This window comes from Mus musculus, chromosome 19 (assembly GCF_000001635.26).
Source record: "Mus musculus strain C57BL/6J chromosome 19, GRCm38.p6 C57BL/6J".
In the NCBI taxonomy this organism is placed as follows: domain Eukaryota; kingdom Metazoa; phylum Chordata; class Mammalia; order Rodentia; family Muridae; genus Mus; species Mus musculus.
In genome coordinates, this window is record NC_000085.6 from 30,562,860 (window position 1) to 30,580,353 (window position 17,494).

Consider the following 17,494-nt stretch of genomic DNA (forward strand, 5'->3'; position numbering starts at 1 on the left):
GATTTAGGATAGGTAAAGATCCTTTCCCAATCTGTTGGTGGTCTTTTTGACTTATTGACGGTGTCTTTTGCCTTGCAGAAACTTTGGAGTTTCATTAGGTCCCATTTGTCAATTCTCGATCTTACAGCACAAGCCATTGCTGTTCTGTTCAGGAATTTTTCTCCTGTGCCCATATCTTCAAGGCTTTTCCCCACTTTCTCCTCTATAAGTTTCAGTGTCTCTGGTTTTATGTGAAGTTCCTTGATCCACTTAGATTTGACCTTAGTAAAAGGAGATAAGTATGGATCGATTCGCATTCTTCTACACGATAACAACCAGTTGTGCCAGCACCAATTGTTGAAAATGCTGTCTTTCTTCCACTGGATGGTTTTAGCTCCCTTGTCAAGATTTTATTTATTTATTTTATGTATATGAGTACACTATAGCTGTACAGTTGGTTGTGAGCCTTCATGTGATTGTTGGGAATTTTATTTCGGACCTCTGCTCGCTCCGGTTGGCCTGGCTTGATTCCCCATTCACTCAGTCCCTCCTTGCTCCAGCCCAAAGATTTATTTATTATTATAGATAAGTACACTGTTGCTGTCTTCAGACACACTGGAAGAGAGTTTCAGATCTCATTATGGGTGGTTGTGAGCCACCGTGTGGTTGCTGCTTTCTGCTTGTCCTGCTGGGCACCATTCTGCTCCATCATGCCTTCCTGCTTTAATGGCCTGATCTCTTGGAGACATCAAGGTTTGAAGATTTCCTTTAAGTTCTCTCTCTCAGGTGCTGGTCACAGTAATAAGAAGAGTGACTAATCAGGATAGGACACATTTAAGGCTGAAAAGCTGAGTAGAGATCTGTAACTAGTAGGAGATTCTTCTCTAAGACACTGACTTACTGACGCTGACTCCCATGAATAACTGTATAATGACTTGACTCTACTGATGTGATAGTGGGGGAGTGGCCAACTCTAGCCTTTTATTATGTCATTTGTAAGCATCAGTGTCACAACACACTGGGCTTAACACGGTGGATAATTTTAAAAAAATAAGAAATGAATAAAATCATTCTTAGAACTATGGTAGAAAAAAACGGGTAGATATTTCCTTCCAGGTTTTGACTGTCTGAGAAAGTTACTGGACTGGGTATCTGGTTTTCATAAAGGATATCTAGTTTTCATGAACTGTCACTAGTCATCCAAGCATGTCAGTGGGATAAAAGCAATTGATTTGAGGGAACCCAGATGTCAGCTTTACTGGGTTAGTCATTTCCTGCAATGAGGAGCAAAGGCGGCGGTGGCATGTTAAGAGAACTGAGTTTTTACATCCCTGTTGTCCTCAGCATCCTATGTTCTCTGTGTATCTGAAGCTCAGTGGCAGGATCCAAGGAGCAAAGGCACAGAACAGTGCTTTACATATCAAATACTCCAGGTTTGCTATGGAAATCTTGCTCTTCCCACTGCACGGTCTTCTGATATTATCTTTATTGAATTAAAAAACAACCAAACCACTGCCTTATGTTTCTATTATGCTATTTCCTGAAAGACACTTGGGTACTAGTTAGAGTGACTATGTGCCATCTCAAGTGCTGTATGGTACCACACTCATTCTATTGTTCGACTCATCTAGAATTAAAGACAAATAAGTTCAAAAGTAATTATTTTTTTTATTTCAACTCTATAAAGTATCCAACAGGCACTCTGCAATTACAGCTGCAGGGAAAATACAAAGCAAATCAAAGCAGGTTAAGTTATGAAAAAGTTTTTAATCTACATCAAAAGAGTGCAAGTGGCCAATGACCATTAGATGACAGTTTGTTGCATTCTAACAAAAGACTCGTTCATGTAGAACAAATTGTAAGAGGACAGTCAAATAACCATAGCTGTAAGAATACAAAAGAACTGACCAGTTGTAAAAACATCATACGTTGAAATAAACTTGATAAATGATGCTTAAAGAAATGTCCCTTTACGTAGAAAGCCCAAACCTCTGCGTCATAGCCAAGGTCCCAGAGCTCTGTCTGTCGTTGCAGGGCTAGAGAAGGAGGAGGGCTAGCAACATACTTCCAACGGTTTGCTTTCAAAGTCTCCTGAAAACTCGCCTCATACATGATTTACATATACGAGAACTCAGAGAGAGCATCCTGTTTTGTTGAGGGGTGCACCAAGGTACATTTTCATTGTTGGTTTCCTAACGAGGTGTGGTGAGCAGTCATTTCCAATTTTTCCTTTGGGTTTGACCATTGTTAATGGAATCTTAAAATGAGATATGTTAGGATTTGACTGCGCTACTTTTTTTTTAAATTTGTTGAGTCTGCACAGCTTTAGCAAAACAGGAATATCTGTATACAGACTGATAGTATGTCATATAGTAATTTGACCTGCACATACATTTATACATTTCACAGAAATGACGCTGTATCTCATGAACAGACACACAGCTCTGGTACATTGAACAGAAATAAGATAACAACTTCATCATTTCTGTAATTCATCAATATTATATAATAAAGGCTTATAAATTGTTAGCAGAAAGAACTGTAAAACGCAGCAAGCTAAGAAAGGACAACATTTTGAGGTGTGTTTGTCTTTGTCATGCAGCATAACACCAAATTTGTTTTCTTAATAAGATGCCATGAGTTTAAGGCACTTGCAACAACGCCAGATAGCCAGGTCATGTTCTAAACTATGGGACAGATGGATGACAGTACTGTTGACTTAAGTTTCAATAATACTAACAATTGTAACGTCCATTCAAGTCTACTTGGACCTAAAACATTATTTAATACAAATAAAATAAAATAATGCTGTGAAACACTAAAAAAAGTTATATGTACCACAAAATATCACACAAAAATATCTATTTACATAAATATTTGTTGTGGTCCTATCCTGAAAGAAAATGTGGTGGATAATGCACAAATCGCCTCTGTTGTATAAAGTCAGTTTTAATACACTTGTGTTCAATATGGTAGCTGACTTCTTTAGGTTTGTCATCAAGCCTGTCATTTGGAAATGAAGTGAGGACGATTCCACAGTTTAGAAATTATTCTACATGTGTAATTCGCGTGTATGTTCCCTAATTTTAAGGAAGAAAAAACTATGACTAATGAGGATCATAATAAAAATAAATTTGTTTTAAATGCTACATGGATCTCGTTTACATCCAAAAAACAAAGAAGATCACAAATATAAAAAAAATCAACCTTAACAATTTTCCAAAACTCATTTTCTCTAATGTGTTCGATCTTCTTAAACACTGTGATGTCCTTTCTCGGCAGTTTGCTGTTTTGCTGTGATTTCGGACACACAGGAAGCCCTATTTCCCACACACAAAACTATCAACAGGAAGGTCAGTTAGCAAATCAAACAGGTTGGCACTTTTCTATTTTATCCAGATGGTCTTTAGTACAACAAAACAAAATGATCCAAAACCCAAGGGGGCATGGAAAAGTCCAGAAAGTTAAAATGTGGTTTAGGAAGCTGACCATGAATTATAGCCCTAGTGTCTTCATTAAGACAAGATTTAAATCCTTAAAATTCAGTGTTGAAAATTTGATGAATGTTTTCTGTTAGCCGTTCATGGAAGATAGAGTTCACCTTTATCTTGTGATTGTGTTGGGCATTCTAACTAATACTGTGGATGAAATGAACAAAGAAAACAAGTGGAAAATCATGAGCTGGAAGCAACAACTTTCTTCTTCACAGAACACACACACACACACACACACACACACACACACACGCGTACGCGCACGCACACGTACCCATGCACACATGCACACACACACACACACACACACACACTCACGCACGCGCACACACACACACACACACACGCACACATGCACACGTACACACACACACGCACACATGCACACACACGCGCACGCGCATGTACCCATGCACACATGCACACACACACACACACACACACACTCACGCACGCGCACACACACACACACACACACACACACGCACACATGCACACACACGCGCACGCGCATGTACCCATGCACACATGCAAACACACACACACGCACACGCGCACACACACACACACACACACACACACACACACACACGCGTACGCGCATGCACACGTACCCATGCACACATGCACATGCACAAGACACACACACACATGTTGTCTAAGCCTCGAACCCCAGTTCTTAAATACATGGTCTGTGCTAATTCCTGGGTATCTGTGACTATTTGAAAAATTAGAGAGACAGATCCCCTCTGCTAACAGCAAGGCTAATATAATACCTTCGCAAGCCTTTAGCATACCTAAACCACACTATCTTGCAACAAAAATTATTGAACACTGATGATAATGATGGAATTATGTTTTTAAAGCCAGTTAAAAGATAAATAAACCTCCAGAAATCCCTGAACTTTAGCATGATATGTTTAATTTTATTGTATATAGTCTGTTGAAATCTATAGATCTTTTGGGAAATCTAGTAATATTGAGAATTGCTTATGAAAGAGAGGATTTCAATCATCATCATCATCAGATCAAAGTTTTAATTGAACTTTTTCCTGCTTAACTATACACTCAGCAGTTTTAGGCTTCAAATGTAAATTTTAGACTATTGTATTTCGATAGGATAAGCACAATGAAAGTTTTAAGGATGAAATTTGAAACAAAAATCATGTGATTTATTGGCTAGGCTATGATAATCTAATGGAAACATTTTTTTTTTGTAGGAATTCATATATATAGGAAAAAAAACCCTACTGGAAAAATAGCAAACCTCTATTAACACACATATATCCAAATCAGGATGTTATCTTGGACAATTGTTCATTTGTCTGTACAAATAAATGTCACCTGCCAAGGGAAACCTCTGGAAAGTTGTGCCACTTAATAATAGTGGCCAACTGGCCTGCCAACAACACATTCTTGTTTTAATTTGATGATTCTTTTCCTCACGTGAAAAGGACAGTACATCTGATATCTTCAAATCTTATCTTCTCTAGCTCAGGTGAAATTTCAAGATTGCAATACCTCTGCTTGATTCAGCTAAAAATGTCGTTTTTGAGAAATCAGTTTTCTGTTTTCTTTTCTTACCCCCTTCTTACTCTGATAAACTTCTCTAGGGAACAGCCCTCTACTCCTGGTTTTGCCTTCCTCCCTGGCCTCAAGTCAACAAAGCTCCTTAGTACAGTCAAGTCTGAACACTTGTCTTTGTGCTTTCAGACTGGACATATGTATTTTGTTTTGGTTCAGGCCTAAGACAAGAGACTAGTTTAAATACATTTTTAATATCCTTCCTCTCTGAGACCTGGACTGTGTTGCGATGTCTGACAGGAGTTTATTTTTAATAAAGTTGGTGAAAATGCTTGAGTCTCTGGCTAGACATGATGATTAGAATCTGTGTCGTCCACTCAGACACTGATGTCACAGAAGAAAGAAAGACATAGCACCTTTTCATTTTTATTTTTTGGATGGGTCTTAATTCCTCCCCACCCTACCACACCCCTCCCCCCAGGGGTTTATTCTTATAAAAGGGAATAGTTTAAGCCTCACTTTGAGGATGTTAGGTAATAAATAAAACCAATTGGCTGCTAATCATTTCCAGGACCATCTATAATAAGCACAATATGTTTTTTTTTAAAGATATGAAATGGTGTTGTGAATTCCTTTTCCCACTTCCATATTGCCATGTCACTTTCTCAGTTTTCTTGCTTTTTTTTTTTTCCCATCTCCAAAAACACACTATGTACCCATCATGGGAGGCTCGTACAAGAACCATACAGTTGTGCTTTTTAAATCAGGGCCAATGTTTAGAACCGATCAGAAAGAAAAGGTACCATTCAGTCTTGTCATCAGCTCGGAAAGAAACTCAGAAACATCTAGCACTGGTTTGACATGAACTCTGCGACCCACAGATATGTGGTCCTCGTTGTACAATATATATCCCAGCTTGCAGTCACAGGCTCTCTACCCCTCTCTTGATGAAAGGGAATGTAGCCCAGGTTCCGTACCACAGTCATCTATCGTACCAAATATATTATTCTCTATTCTCCTTGGTAGTTCTAGCAAGATGCAGACCCTTCTACTTGAAGTGTTTCCTACACTCTTTCAAAATATAATCAGAGCAAAGCAAGGCTATCGCAACAATAGAAAACATCATTTTACTGGTGAAAGGCTTTGCTTCAGGACCACCATGTCAACTGCTATTTTAGGTTCAAACATAAAACAGGTAAAGAGCACTATCGTCATCTAAGCGATAAGTCCTAATGCCACTGTAGTTACTGGAGCAGCATCGATCAAAGGCATCATGGTGACCCCGAGCACTAATCTTCTCTCTTTCCCTCAGGTTTGCTGGCAGCTGTGTCTCAGAAAAAAAGCTGTCTTCAGCAAGGCAGAAGCAGGTAAGAGAAATACATTAGAAGTCTATGTCCCAGCCTGAGTTGTCATCAGGTGGTGGCTCATCGCTGTCCTCAGGGAAACTGTCAAAATTGCTTGTGTCTGTGGGTGACGCAACCTGCAAGGTGACAGAAGGAACAAGAGGCTTTTGATGATTTGGGCAGAACTGTGACCTAGAGATTTTACTTTCTGTTATTGAAAAGGATTGCTCTTTATTTTAAAACATGTACCACAAAAGCAAAATCTGTATATACTGATGGGTAACCTGACAGATGTATGCATTCAATAATGTTTAGGTCAGATTTAAGATATGCCTCCTGAATCCTTTTTGGTCCTTGTGAAGGCTTTGAGCATCCTTTCCTCCAGCTCTGAAAGGTGAAGCTCCTCTTTGTGTTTGCTCTCCCTGCTCTGATGCCTTAGCAGCCAGTGTTTTCTGTTTCGATCTAACTCGGTAGCTATAGATCAAATACCCATTCTTCACTCTTCTTGCCATCCTTATTTTTATCAGCCTGTAATTTCAACATTGTAAGGGGAACTTGCCTTTAGAGTGCTCATGGGGCTAACTGTGTACTCTCTTTCTCTTTCTGTGCCTGAATTAAGAAAGTGACTCCTCTCCCCTACTCATGTTGTGACAAATGCCAGAATTTCAGTCTGTTTACGGAAAGATAGTATTTTATCTTGCAAATGTACGAATCGTCTTCTTCCATTGGACTAGAATTGTGGTGCTGTTGTTTTGAGACAGGGTCTCACTGGGTAGCCTCTGCTTGTCTGGGACTCAATATGTAAACCAGGCCCGCCTTGAACTCATAGAGATCCACCTGTTTCTGCCTCCCTTGGGATTAAAGGTGTGAGTGCTGGGATTTAAAGGTGTGTGCCTCCACGCCTGACATTGGGTTTGAATTTTCAATGGAATTTTCTTTTTTTTTCTTTTTTTTAATCCTTCTCCATTCAGAGAGCATTTTGGAACGTGTATGGTATGGATGTCTTGCTTTAAATTCTGAGTAACTGAGCAAGTGCAACCAGGCATTCTTGTTATACCCAGGGGAAATTAGACCGTTGTTAATAATTGTGTACATAAAACAAATAATCACAGAAACCTGTGAGGAATTACAAAATTATAGCATTATGAAAAAACATACAAGTGCTATGAAAATTTAAGTGGTTATAGAAAATCTATTTGCAAAGATATTATTTTAACTTAGTAATTTTTCAATAAAGAGGACACACCAAGGCCCTAAAAAGGTTCTATGTTCTAGAGCTAATAAACTGGCCAAGATGCCCACATAAGAGAGGAGGGTGTAATGGCAGAAAGCTAGAGAGGCAGGCATATCATGAAATTTGCATGTGCATTTTAAAAAAGTATAATGAAAGAATTCTAAGAAACATGTTGATTCCAAGTATAATGGAAGTTTAGAGATTTGTTCTAAACTTGAGCACAATTCTTACAGATTGGCTGGTTAAGTCCAATCTTCAGGACATCAGCCAAAACCCTTGTAATATTCCTATTATATAAAAGTAGTCCCAGATAAATTTAGGTGAGAAAAATTTACATCAGATATCTGGGGCTTCTAGTTTCTTACCCTACCCTTACGCTGAAGACAAACCCCCCGAAATGTAATTGGGGTCTATGCTGTGAGGTCTGAGTGCAGTATTTTTACTTTGTTTCCTGAATGAAAAACAATCAGTGGAGAAATACATCTTGGAAGAAAGGAAAAATGTTTCTGTATACAAAGAATCTTGAATTAATCCAAGAGCGTCGAAGCATTTAACAAAATCCACAGAGCTACAAAGCGCTCCCTTCACCATTCCCGAAGTGCAGTGGGATGCATTAGATGGCAGATTCAGGTGAAAGATACAAGTTCATGCAGTTGTCTATTTTTGGTTAATATGGTATACACAGTCCACGTGGTAAAGTAGCTCTTTAACAGCATGCCTCTCTACCCCTTGCCAAGTAAACTATGCTGGGAAAATAGAGCCTCCTTATAGATATTAATGGAAGGAGGGAAGAACACATGACTTCACAGTCATGTTGGGGTAGATATAGATGTACAGATGAGACTGGACATACACGCTTGCTGTAAATGTATACACTCTTTAGCTTCAGATGCACATTCATCTTTAACATGTACCATAACAAAAGCCGATGTGTACTCAGGAATAAAGCACATCTGAATTCCAGTGAAGAATTTAAAAAGATAAAGGTAGATTCCATGTATAACGACCAATCCTAGACTTGTTGGTATCATGTTTGGATTTTAGAATATGTCATCATTTTAATATGCTGCTTCATAGGTTTTTGTCATCTGATGGTAAAACTCTAAAAATAACAAGTCTTTGTTGGTTAAAAGGTACCATCAAGGGCACATCATTCATAAGCCAAAAAGTCTACTTACACTTGGAATTATGGGAGGTGTCAAGGTGCCTTTTCTTAAGCCTTCCCAATTAAAGCCCTCAAACCACCTAGGAAGCAAAAATAAAGACAATTAAGACACTGCCTCTCTGCTAAATATTCTCACTATAAAACGTTTGACATACGTGGTAGAAAGCAGCCATGCAAATGTTTTCATGTGATGGAAATAGACATTATTTCTATTTAATTTTGATTTTGTTTTTCCACCTGGGAAAGGGTCTCGGACTTGCGATGTAGAAGATAATGACTTTGAACTATGGATCCTTCTGCCTCCAGTTCGATGTACTGGCATTTCACATCTGTGCTACCACATCTGGCTCAGAATGTTTTCAATTAGCTTATTTTATAAAATGTTAAAAACTATTCAAATATTTAAATATTTAAAAATAATTATATCATATATTTATAACTGTTAAGAATTTTATTTAATAACAATAAATATAAATCAAATATAATATATAAAACAATGTTAAAGATATAAAATAATAAATATAATTATTAAACATCAAATAATTAAAATAATTATAATTACTATTATAGTTTTATCTATAAAATATTTTACAGTTAAGTGTACATTTTAAAATATTTACATTTAAAGTTTAGTTACCAAATTCACACATTAATTTACCACACAACTTTTTTTTTGTAATTTCAATTTTTGTCTGTATGTGTAAGTTATTGCCATATCATAATTTAATGAATGTCATAATATGTTTAACTCTGTGCATTACAAATACTTTCCATCTTTGCCAGTGAGTCAACATCCCAGGTATGGTGGAGGTAGAAGATCAGAGACCAGTCCCACATTGTCACTTGTAGCAGCCTGAGATAGTCTTTCAGAAACCTCTACTAAGGTGAAAAAGGGATTCTTGATCTTATTGCAGAAAATAATTTCCGATGAGCCAGTGTACGGCAAAGTTAGAATTTGTTAGGAAAAGATTTTTACCATAGATTTCAGCATGGGGGTTACTAGAAAGAAACACTCATGAAGAAAAAGACTCGCCCAGGTATGGATGAGAGATGGTGTGATAGGTATGGATGAGAGATGGTGTGATATATGTGTTAACAATAGCCATATATATGATTTTTTGTGGCTCAAGCTGAACCTCAAAAGTTTGCTAAGACATGTCCTCACATTCTCTGTTGCCCTCTTTTTGGAGTGTATAGGGTGGCTCCATGGATACCTTGGTTTCCAATATGATAAGGTAAATGGTGGCTAATTCACAATGAGGGGATCTAGACACACCTCTACCTATCCACGAGGCTCCTAGAACACTGTAGGCTTATAGAAGGAAAGGAGAAAGATCATATGGAACAGGGCTTTTGAGTATGACTCGTTGCTGTTTTAACATTGCTATTTGCAGCATTTCTCAAAAGAATCTTGTCCCTACACAGGTGACCTTCACAGCAAGGGTCTTTGTTCTGTCTTTACATATGTAGTGATATTTACATATTTTTCATACGATACTAAGTCAGTTTATAACACAATTGAACATTGATGTAAATTGGAAGAGTAAATTAGCTAAAACTCCTCTTAATTCACAGTATAATTGGGATTTAAGACAGCTCCCAGCTCCAGTAGCCTCAACAGACAAAGCTTAGTCATTTGTCCCAATTATGCAAGTTGAAGAGACTGTAATGGCAAGGGTTAGAGAGAAGGGTTTGGTCTATGTAGTTGTGCTATAGAAACAGCTATTCTGACTGGTGTGAGGTGGAATCTCAGGGTTGTTTTGACTTGCATTTCCTTGATGACTAAGTATGTTGAACATTTCTTTAGGTGTTTCTTGGCCATTCGGTATTTCTCAATTGAGAATTCTTTGTTTAGCTCTGTGCCCCATTTTTAAAATAGGGTTATTTGGTTCTCTGGAGTCTAACTTCTTGATTTCTTTGTATATATTGGATATTAGCCCTATATCAGATGTGGGATTGGTAAAGACCTTTTCCTGATCTGTTGGCTGCCATTTTGATCTGAAACTCCAGGTAACTCCCCCACACCCATTCTGCCTCAGTTACTGCCCATCAGTCACCCACACAACACACTACTTCTAAACCACATGGATTGGATGAACAACTCCAAGGATATCCCCACACCAATTCAGCTTGCCTTTCCAGTTGCTAGGTACCCACTGTGGTCCTGCTCCCATAAACATAGCATAGAGTCTGACCTGGAACTTCAGTGAGGACCTCTAAGCCCAGTCTATGATCCCAATTCTATCAGCGACTCTACACCCTACTCCTATGCTCCCGCCTCTCCACCTGGTACCACATCAAGTCTAATATAGTGCTCCCAGTAGGAATTCTGTACCCATTTAGCCTGCTTGGCTTTATAAGCCATCTCACTTACAGAGTCACCCAGCATAAGTCTGACCTGGAACACCAGGGCGGTTCCTCAGATCGTCTGTGCCCACTCAATTATCAGCCACCCTACCTGCCACATCACCTGCCACAGCTTAGACAATAACCCAGAACTCCAGACAGAATTCCCAGACCTGGTCCATCCACCTGCCTGCATATTAGTCACTCTACCCAGTTCCCTAAGTGGAAACTGATCTGGAACTCCAGGTAGGTTGCTAAGAATCCTTCCATTGTCCTACTTACCGGCTGAATTCTGAACTACCTGGATCTGGCAGGGGACAATAGGCAGGTCTTATGAGACCTTTTCTGCCTATACTGCTGTCCACCAGCCTTTCTATTCTCTGCATTAAGTGGAATACAACCCATACATTCATGTAGCTTCCCCTAGACCCATTCTGCCTATGTGTCTGCCTATCAGTCACCTTTCCCATCACTCCATCCTGGCATCATATGGAATCCAACCAGGAATTTCTTGTATGTTCCCCAAACCCATTCCCATCCCCCACTTGCCTACCAGCCACCCTATGCACTGCATCCAGTGTGACTTTGTACTCTATTACATCCCATAGTGCATCTTTTTACCGCATGCTACCCTACACATACACTGCTACCATACAGTATACAGTTGGATCTGAACTCCAGGTAGGTCCCCCAAACCCAAACTTCTCAACTACCTGCTTATTGCACGCATTGCTCTTCTCCAGCACAGTATAGAGTTTGACCTGGAACTCCAGGTAGAAACTCCCTAAGACAGTCTTGCTCTCTACCTTCCAAGGCACCCGGGGTTCATAAGGTCTTGTGCCTCTAACTCCAGATAAGGATACCCAGCCTGGCTTCCACTCCACCCACCTCCATCTGAGGATGGTGTGGTGTCCTATATTCTATCCCTACAGAGCATTGCCCACTCTCACTGTGATCCCAGCTCCTCCAACCCAAGGAACACCCATAGAAACCAAGGAGGGCTCCACAGCTCAAGACTGACAGAGAGATTCTCCCAGGGCCCAGAGACCCACAAGTAGTATCTTATTTGCTGAGTTAGGGTTACTTCTGAAACCCCATCTACATATCAACACAGAGTGGCCCAAAGACTGAACACCAAGGACCATTCAGCTGATCCATAACCTAGAACGTTAGGGTACAATGAACAAAACATTCAGGAAATCTGAGACACTATAAAAAGACCAAAGACACAAATTATAACTATAGGTGAAAAACCTAGGTCAAAGGCACAGAATAGATTTTCGATAAAATTGTAGAAGAAAAATCCCCAAATCTAAAGGAAGAGATGCTCATTAAACTGCAGGAGGTACAAAGAGCAGCAAATAGGCAGGGCCAGAAAAGAAACTCCTGAAAAAAAAACCACATAATCAGAGCTGTAGATGTTTTAATTAACAGGACAAAGAAAGTGGCAGACAGAAAGAACGAGTCATTCCTAAGAACAGGTCCATCAGAATAGCACTTGCCTTCTCCAGAGAGACTTCCAAAGCCAGAGGGTCTAGAATGATGTTCTACAAGTGCTAAAAGACCACAGACAGCAGCCTAAACTACCCCTATCTTACCAAGGAATTGTGGGCTTTCAGCTCCTATGATGGCTGTCTTTGAAGAGGGAAATTGCTCAAGGTTTCTTAGTAAATGTCCCCACTCAGAAGCCTGCAGTGAACATTGAAGTGTTCCAGAAAACTCTGGACATGTAAACTTTTTCAATATTCCTTTCAGCGTTGGGGTTTTGTTCTTTGCCTTAGGCAGTAATTTCTGATCACTTACTAAGTAGACTTGCGTGGTATTTATAAGGATGACCCTAAGCCACAGCCCTGGGAATTACCAATTTAGAAAAGCCCTGTGTCTTCTATGTAGCAGAGTAAGATACAGCATTGTGACTCCTTACTTAAAAGCTAGGTAAGGGACAACCCCAGACACACAGCTTACTTTAGCAGCTAGACTCTATAATGTGCACATAGCTAAGACACTCACAACCTGTAGTAGCCATGGCAATGCTGGCGGGTAAGCAAAAATCACTCGGATAAACCCGTCCCAGAACCAAATGAAAGTCCATCTTACACCAAAGCAGAGAAGGCATAGGTCACAGACTGACTGAAAATGACTGGTGAACTTAAGGCAACATAAAACTCTTGATTTAAACAGATCAGCCGAATATCATGTAGGGACTTCATGACTCATTCCTCCTGGGAAGGAAAGCATTAACCGTTCTAGTCGTTTATGTCTTTTGGGGTTAAAGGATCATAAAGTCTACAATTCAAATAGTCACAACGTCCTGTCTGCTTTGTCTTCATAATTACCCAGGAGGCAGAACTAAGCACCTTTCCCCAAGTCATTATAAAAGGTCGGCACATTCTGAGGAGATTGACCACGAGATTTTACCCAAGTGCCTCCCTGTCAGGAATATAAATATCTCCCTGTGCGCTGACAATCTCAGGGTGGAGAGAGATCCAACTGCACACAGACTGAGAGAACCCACATGCTATATTGTATAATAAAAATTGTCCCTGCTGAGACTCGCCGGTCTCAGTGATAACATGGTACTTAAACCTGTAAATTCTGAAAAGCTTTGACATCATCTTCAAGGAATAGACAAGTAAAGCATTGTAGTATCGCAACTTCCTAAACGCAGGGACAAGCCCTACTTTACAAATTTACATGTTTGGCATTGTGTCAAATTAGGCACAATTAGAAAATATACTCAGTGGCCACAACCTCAGTATGGTTTTTTCTTTCTTTTTTTCTTTTCTTTTTTAAATTTGTTCTACCACTGGATGTCTTCTTGGAATTGTTCTTTTTATGTTTTGCCACATTCTCAATATACAACTCCTGGTAAGTTTTTATGTCAGCCCGAAGGCTCTCAAGTTTGGAAGTCAAAAAGTATCCATGAGGAGTTAGAGGCGGTAAACAGAGGGTGGCTATGATCAATGATCATATGCCATTGTCTACATACATGGAATTCTCAAAGACTGAAGATTTTAAAAAAGACTCTAAGGAGAGTGACCCTCAATATTCCGAGAACCTGTGCTGTTCATTATTAGAGTGGAGTGCATCTGTATCTGACATGTCAGGCTTAATGTTGTGTCCACTCTAGGTTAGATTCCGACTTAAGTTTTAGTCATTCCCTAGTACTCTGGTCATCAGATATCTCACACATAAGGAGGTACTGTTGTTCTGTTGCTAATATTAAAGATATCAATCTATGTTATACTTTCTCATTTGTATCATTTGATGTCCCAAGTATCTCTTATCATTTCCACGGGATGATACTCCTCCAGCGTCCAAACTCAGACTCTTATCTCATCCTTAGATATCACAGTTTCAGACATTAGCTAGCATTCCTGCTCAGCAGTAAAGAAGTTTTAGAATATACATCTTTGAATGAACATTATGCACCATTAAGACCAAGGGATCAAAGCTTCAGAGGGGGAAACTGAGACAAGATTGAAAGAGAAAACTAAAAAGGCAGGAGAAGTAATGTTTCACTCTGAAGTCTTGTCACAGTCTCCTGCTAGATCAGAGTTAAGAACCACATCCCAGTTACCCATCTGCTGTGAAGATCACCTACATAGAGACAAAGTTCCTTTTATACAGTTGTTAAAACGGAAAGTAATCGGCTTGATTCCTTGTTGTAGCCCTACAGCTAATTCCTTGTTGTAAACCTACAATTACCTAAAGGTCTCACCAGAAAGCATATGTGTAGTAAAAGATGCCTTATCCCTTTGTGCAATTCTGGAGACTCAGTTTTCTAATTTATCATATTTCTATTCTAACCAAGGTATTTCTTTTGGAAAAACAAGTTTCTTAGCAATAATTGAAGATGAAAGCTGACAGCTACCAAACAGGTGGCTACTGTTAAGACACCCACATGTCTTGGGAAGGCCACGCCTATACTTGGGTATACCTTCTTTTTGAGTACTCTCTTTGTATCCATCCCTATGCTTACCATAGAAATCTCTTTCTAATAACTTCAGCTCTGTTTCATCTTTGCCTGACCTGAAACATAGGACTCTCCTCAGCAAAGTCAAGAATCCCATTTTTACTTGAGTAGAGATATCCTAAAGAGAAGATTCAGTTACTATAAGTGGATGTAGAGGTGTATCCTTAGCTCCTGCATCCCAGTGCCACTGATGCTCAGCAATCTCTCTCTCTCTCTCCCTTTCTCTCTCTCATAAATATATCCTTTAATTAAAAATAAATGTTTTAGTAAAGCAATTTTGTTTTTATTATGCAACAAAGAATAAAATTTCAAAATTATCAACATGCATTTTTTTCTTTGTGACAAAGGGGGTAAAACATTACCCCTTAATGTTAATTGAGAGAAACTAAGTGAGTGAATTGCTGGATATTAATGAGCAAATTTCCATATATACACATATATTTCCATACATATACATATACATATACATATACATATACATATACATATACATATACATATACACACATACACACACACACACACACACACACACACACACACACACACATATATATATATATATGTTTTTAAAAGGTTAAAATTCTCTCCAAAAGTTCTCTTCAATAGCTAAAAACTTCCACCTTGGGGAATTCATCATGATTTCTGAATTCTAAAATCTAAGTTATATTAAAAAAAAGAACACTTACTTGTGTTTCTGAATGTCTTTGACTCCGTTTTTCAAATTTCCTAACCTCTCTGATGGGTTGTCCCTAAAAATGAAATAATTGTCATGTGAAAAAAGATGAATATTTTTGCAGAATGATTCCTTAAAAGTGATGCACTCCGAACACTTACCTGCATAGTTTTTTAATTAAATTAGCAGCATTTTTTGCAATCTTCTTTGGAAATTCTATCATGTCAATCCCCCGCAGTATGATATTGTAGGTTTTCATTGGATCTGGGCCTGAGAAAGGTGGGCTGGCAGGGAGGAAGATAGAAGAGATGATATTTTTACTCTCTGAATAAGAATTAAAGTGTCCTCACGGTCACATGCTTGACGTCAGCTTTAACGCTGGGAATTGTACTAGCTAGGACAATGGGATGAGAGTTAGAAACTAACAAAGCACAAGTCATTGTTGAGCAAAGCCACTGGGAGATGCAGCTTGTGCATTCGTCCCTCCGTCCTTTGACCCCCTCTTGCCCCCATGCTTGGTTACTGTGCTGTTTCCTGAATGGTCCTGCCTTTCCACACTGACTTACTGGGCTCAACTTGTGAGGCTATCATATACTTGACAAATTCTTTCTTCTGAAATGACTCTCTAAATGTAGAGTTCATACCTCTTTGGGGGATAAATCTTATGAATTATTTTAGGCTACATTCCTCACTTTTAGGGTGTGATAATATTTCCCTTGATTGTGTGTGTCTTCCTACTTACTTTAGTATATTATTAATAATATGCAACTTTAATTGCCATTCAAGTGCATAAATGCAATTCTGTTTAATCTCTTAGTGTTTGCCCTTCTTGTGGTGTCAGAATGGAATGTTTTTTCTTTTCTCTTTTAAGTTAGCTTGCCAGTTTGCTTCAGAAATGAAGAATCAAATCCTTAGAGTCTTCTGTAATTTATTTAGCATTTTCTAATTCATGTTTTTTTATATTCATGTTTATTTTAGACAATTAAATGATTTATTAGAGATGTCTTTAGTATATTTTAGAGATAATGCATGCTTAGTCTTTGCTAAAATATTAATAGCGCTATATATTATTTAGTAGAAAGTGTTATATAATGCCCCAAAATATTAATAATCAACATTTGATGAACATGATTTCAGGAAATTATTTGTATTTATAAACAGAGACAGTTATATTGTACATGCTTTTAAGTTATTTTTCTCTTTTTAGAGATGATGAATTATTATTATTGAAGCTGATAATTCTGACATGAGAATAAACTTGCAAAAGATATAATTAAAGAAAACACAAAAGCCATTCTGTACAACAATCTTTGATTCAAAAGAGCTGTATTTTAGGTAGCTTTACATTTTCTGATTTGAAGAAGAATCTAGTACATTTTATGACAGATGTATGGTCAAGTTACATCATCATTTAAAATACCCTCCACATGTCCATTTGTCTGCCTTTTCTCTCAGATTTTTTAATCAGTTTAAGTGTTCTATTAGGGCTGTGCAGCGGTGGTGCACACCTTTAATCTCAGCACGTGGGAGGAAGAGACAAGTTGTTCCCTGTGAGTTTGTGCCCGTCCTACCTATACTATGGAGTGAGTTCCAGGACAGTTAGAGATAAATGCAGAGAAACCTTGTCTTGAGAAACCAAAGATAGAGTTCTATTAAGAAAAGCAGAAATCCTTTTCATTGAATATTAAATTTATAGTCTGAAATTTTTAAACATTGGAAATGGATTCTTCCCTCATACAATATATCCCAACCACAGT

At 38.5% G+C, this 17,494-nt stretch overlaps 1 protein-coding gene across 3 annotated transcripts in view; it reads right to left on the minus strand.

Annotated features, from left to right (window-relative positions):
* Positions 1-1,627: 1,627 nt before the first annotated feature.
* Prkg1 (protein kinase, cGMP-dependent, type I) overlaps positions 1,628-17,494 on the minus strand; it is a 1,200,782-nt gene continuing 1,184,915 nt past the window's right edge. For 2 of the 3 annotated variants that reach the window (NM_001013833.3, NM_011160.3), the window contains exons 15-18: positions 15,899-16,021; positions 15,751-15,813; positions 8,753-8,819; positions 1,628-6,477 (exon numbers count right to left, since the gene is read on the minus strand). In NM_001013833.3, the coding sequence (NP_001013855.1) occupies positions 6,379-6,477; positions 8,753-8,819; positions 15,751-15,813; positions 15,899-16,021 (352 nt within the window). In that variant the 3' untranslated portion in view covers positions 1,628-6,378. The remainder of the gene's footprint in view (positions 6,478-8,752; positions 8,820-15,750; positions 15,814-15,898; positions 16,022-17,494) is intronic. The other variant, XM_006526768.4, reaches the window with a different exon arrangement.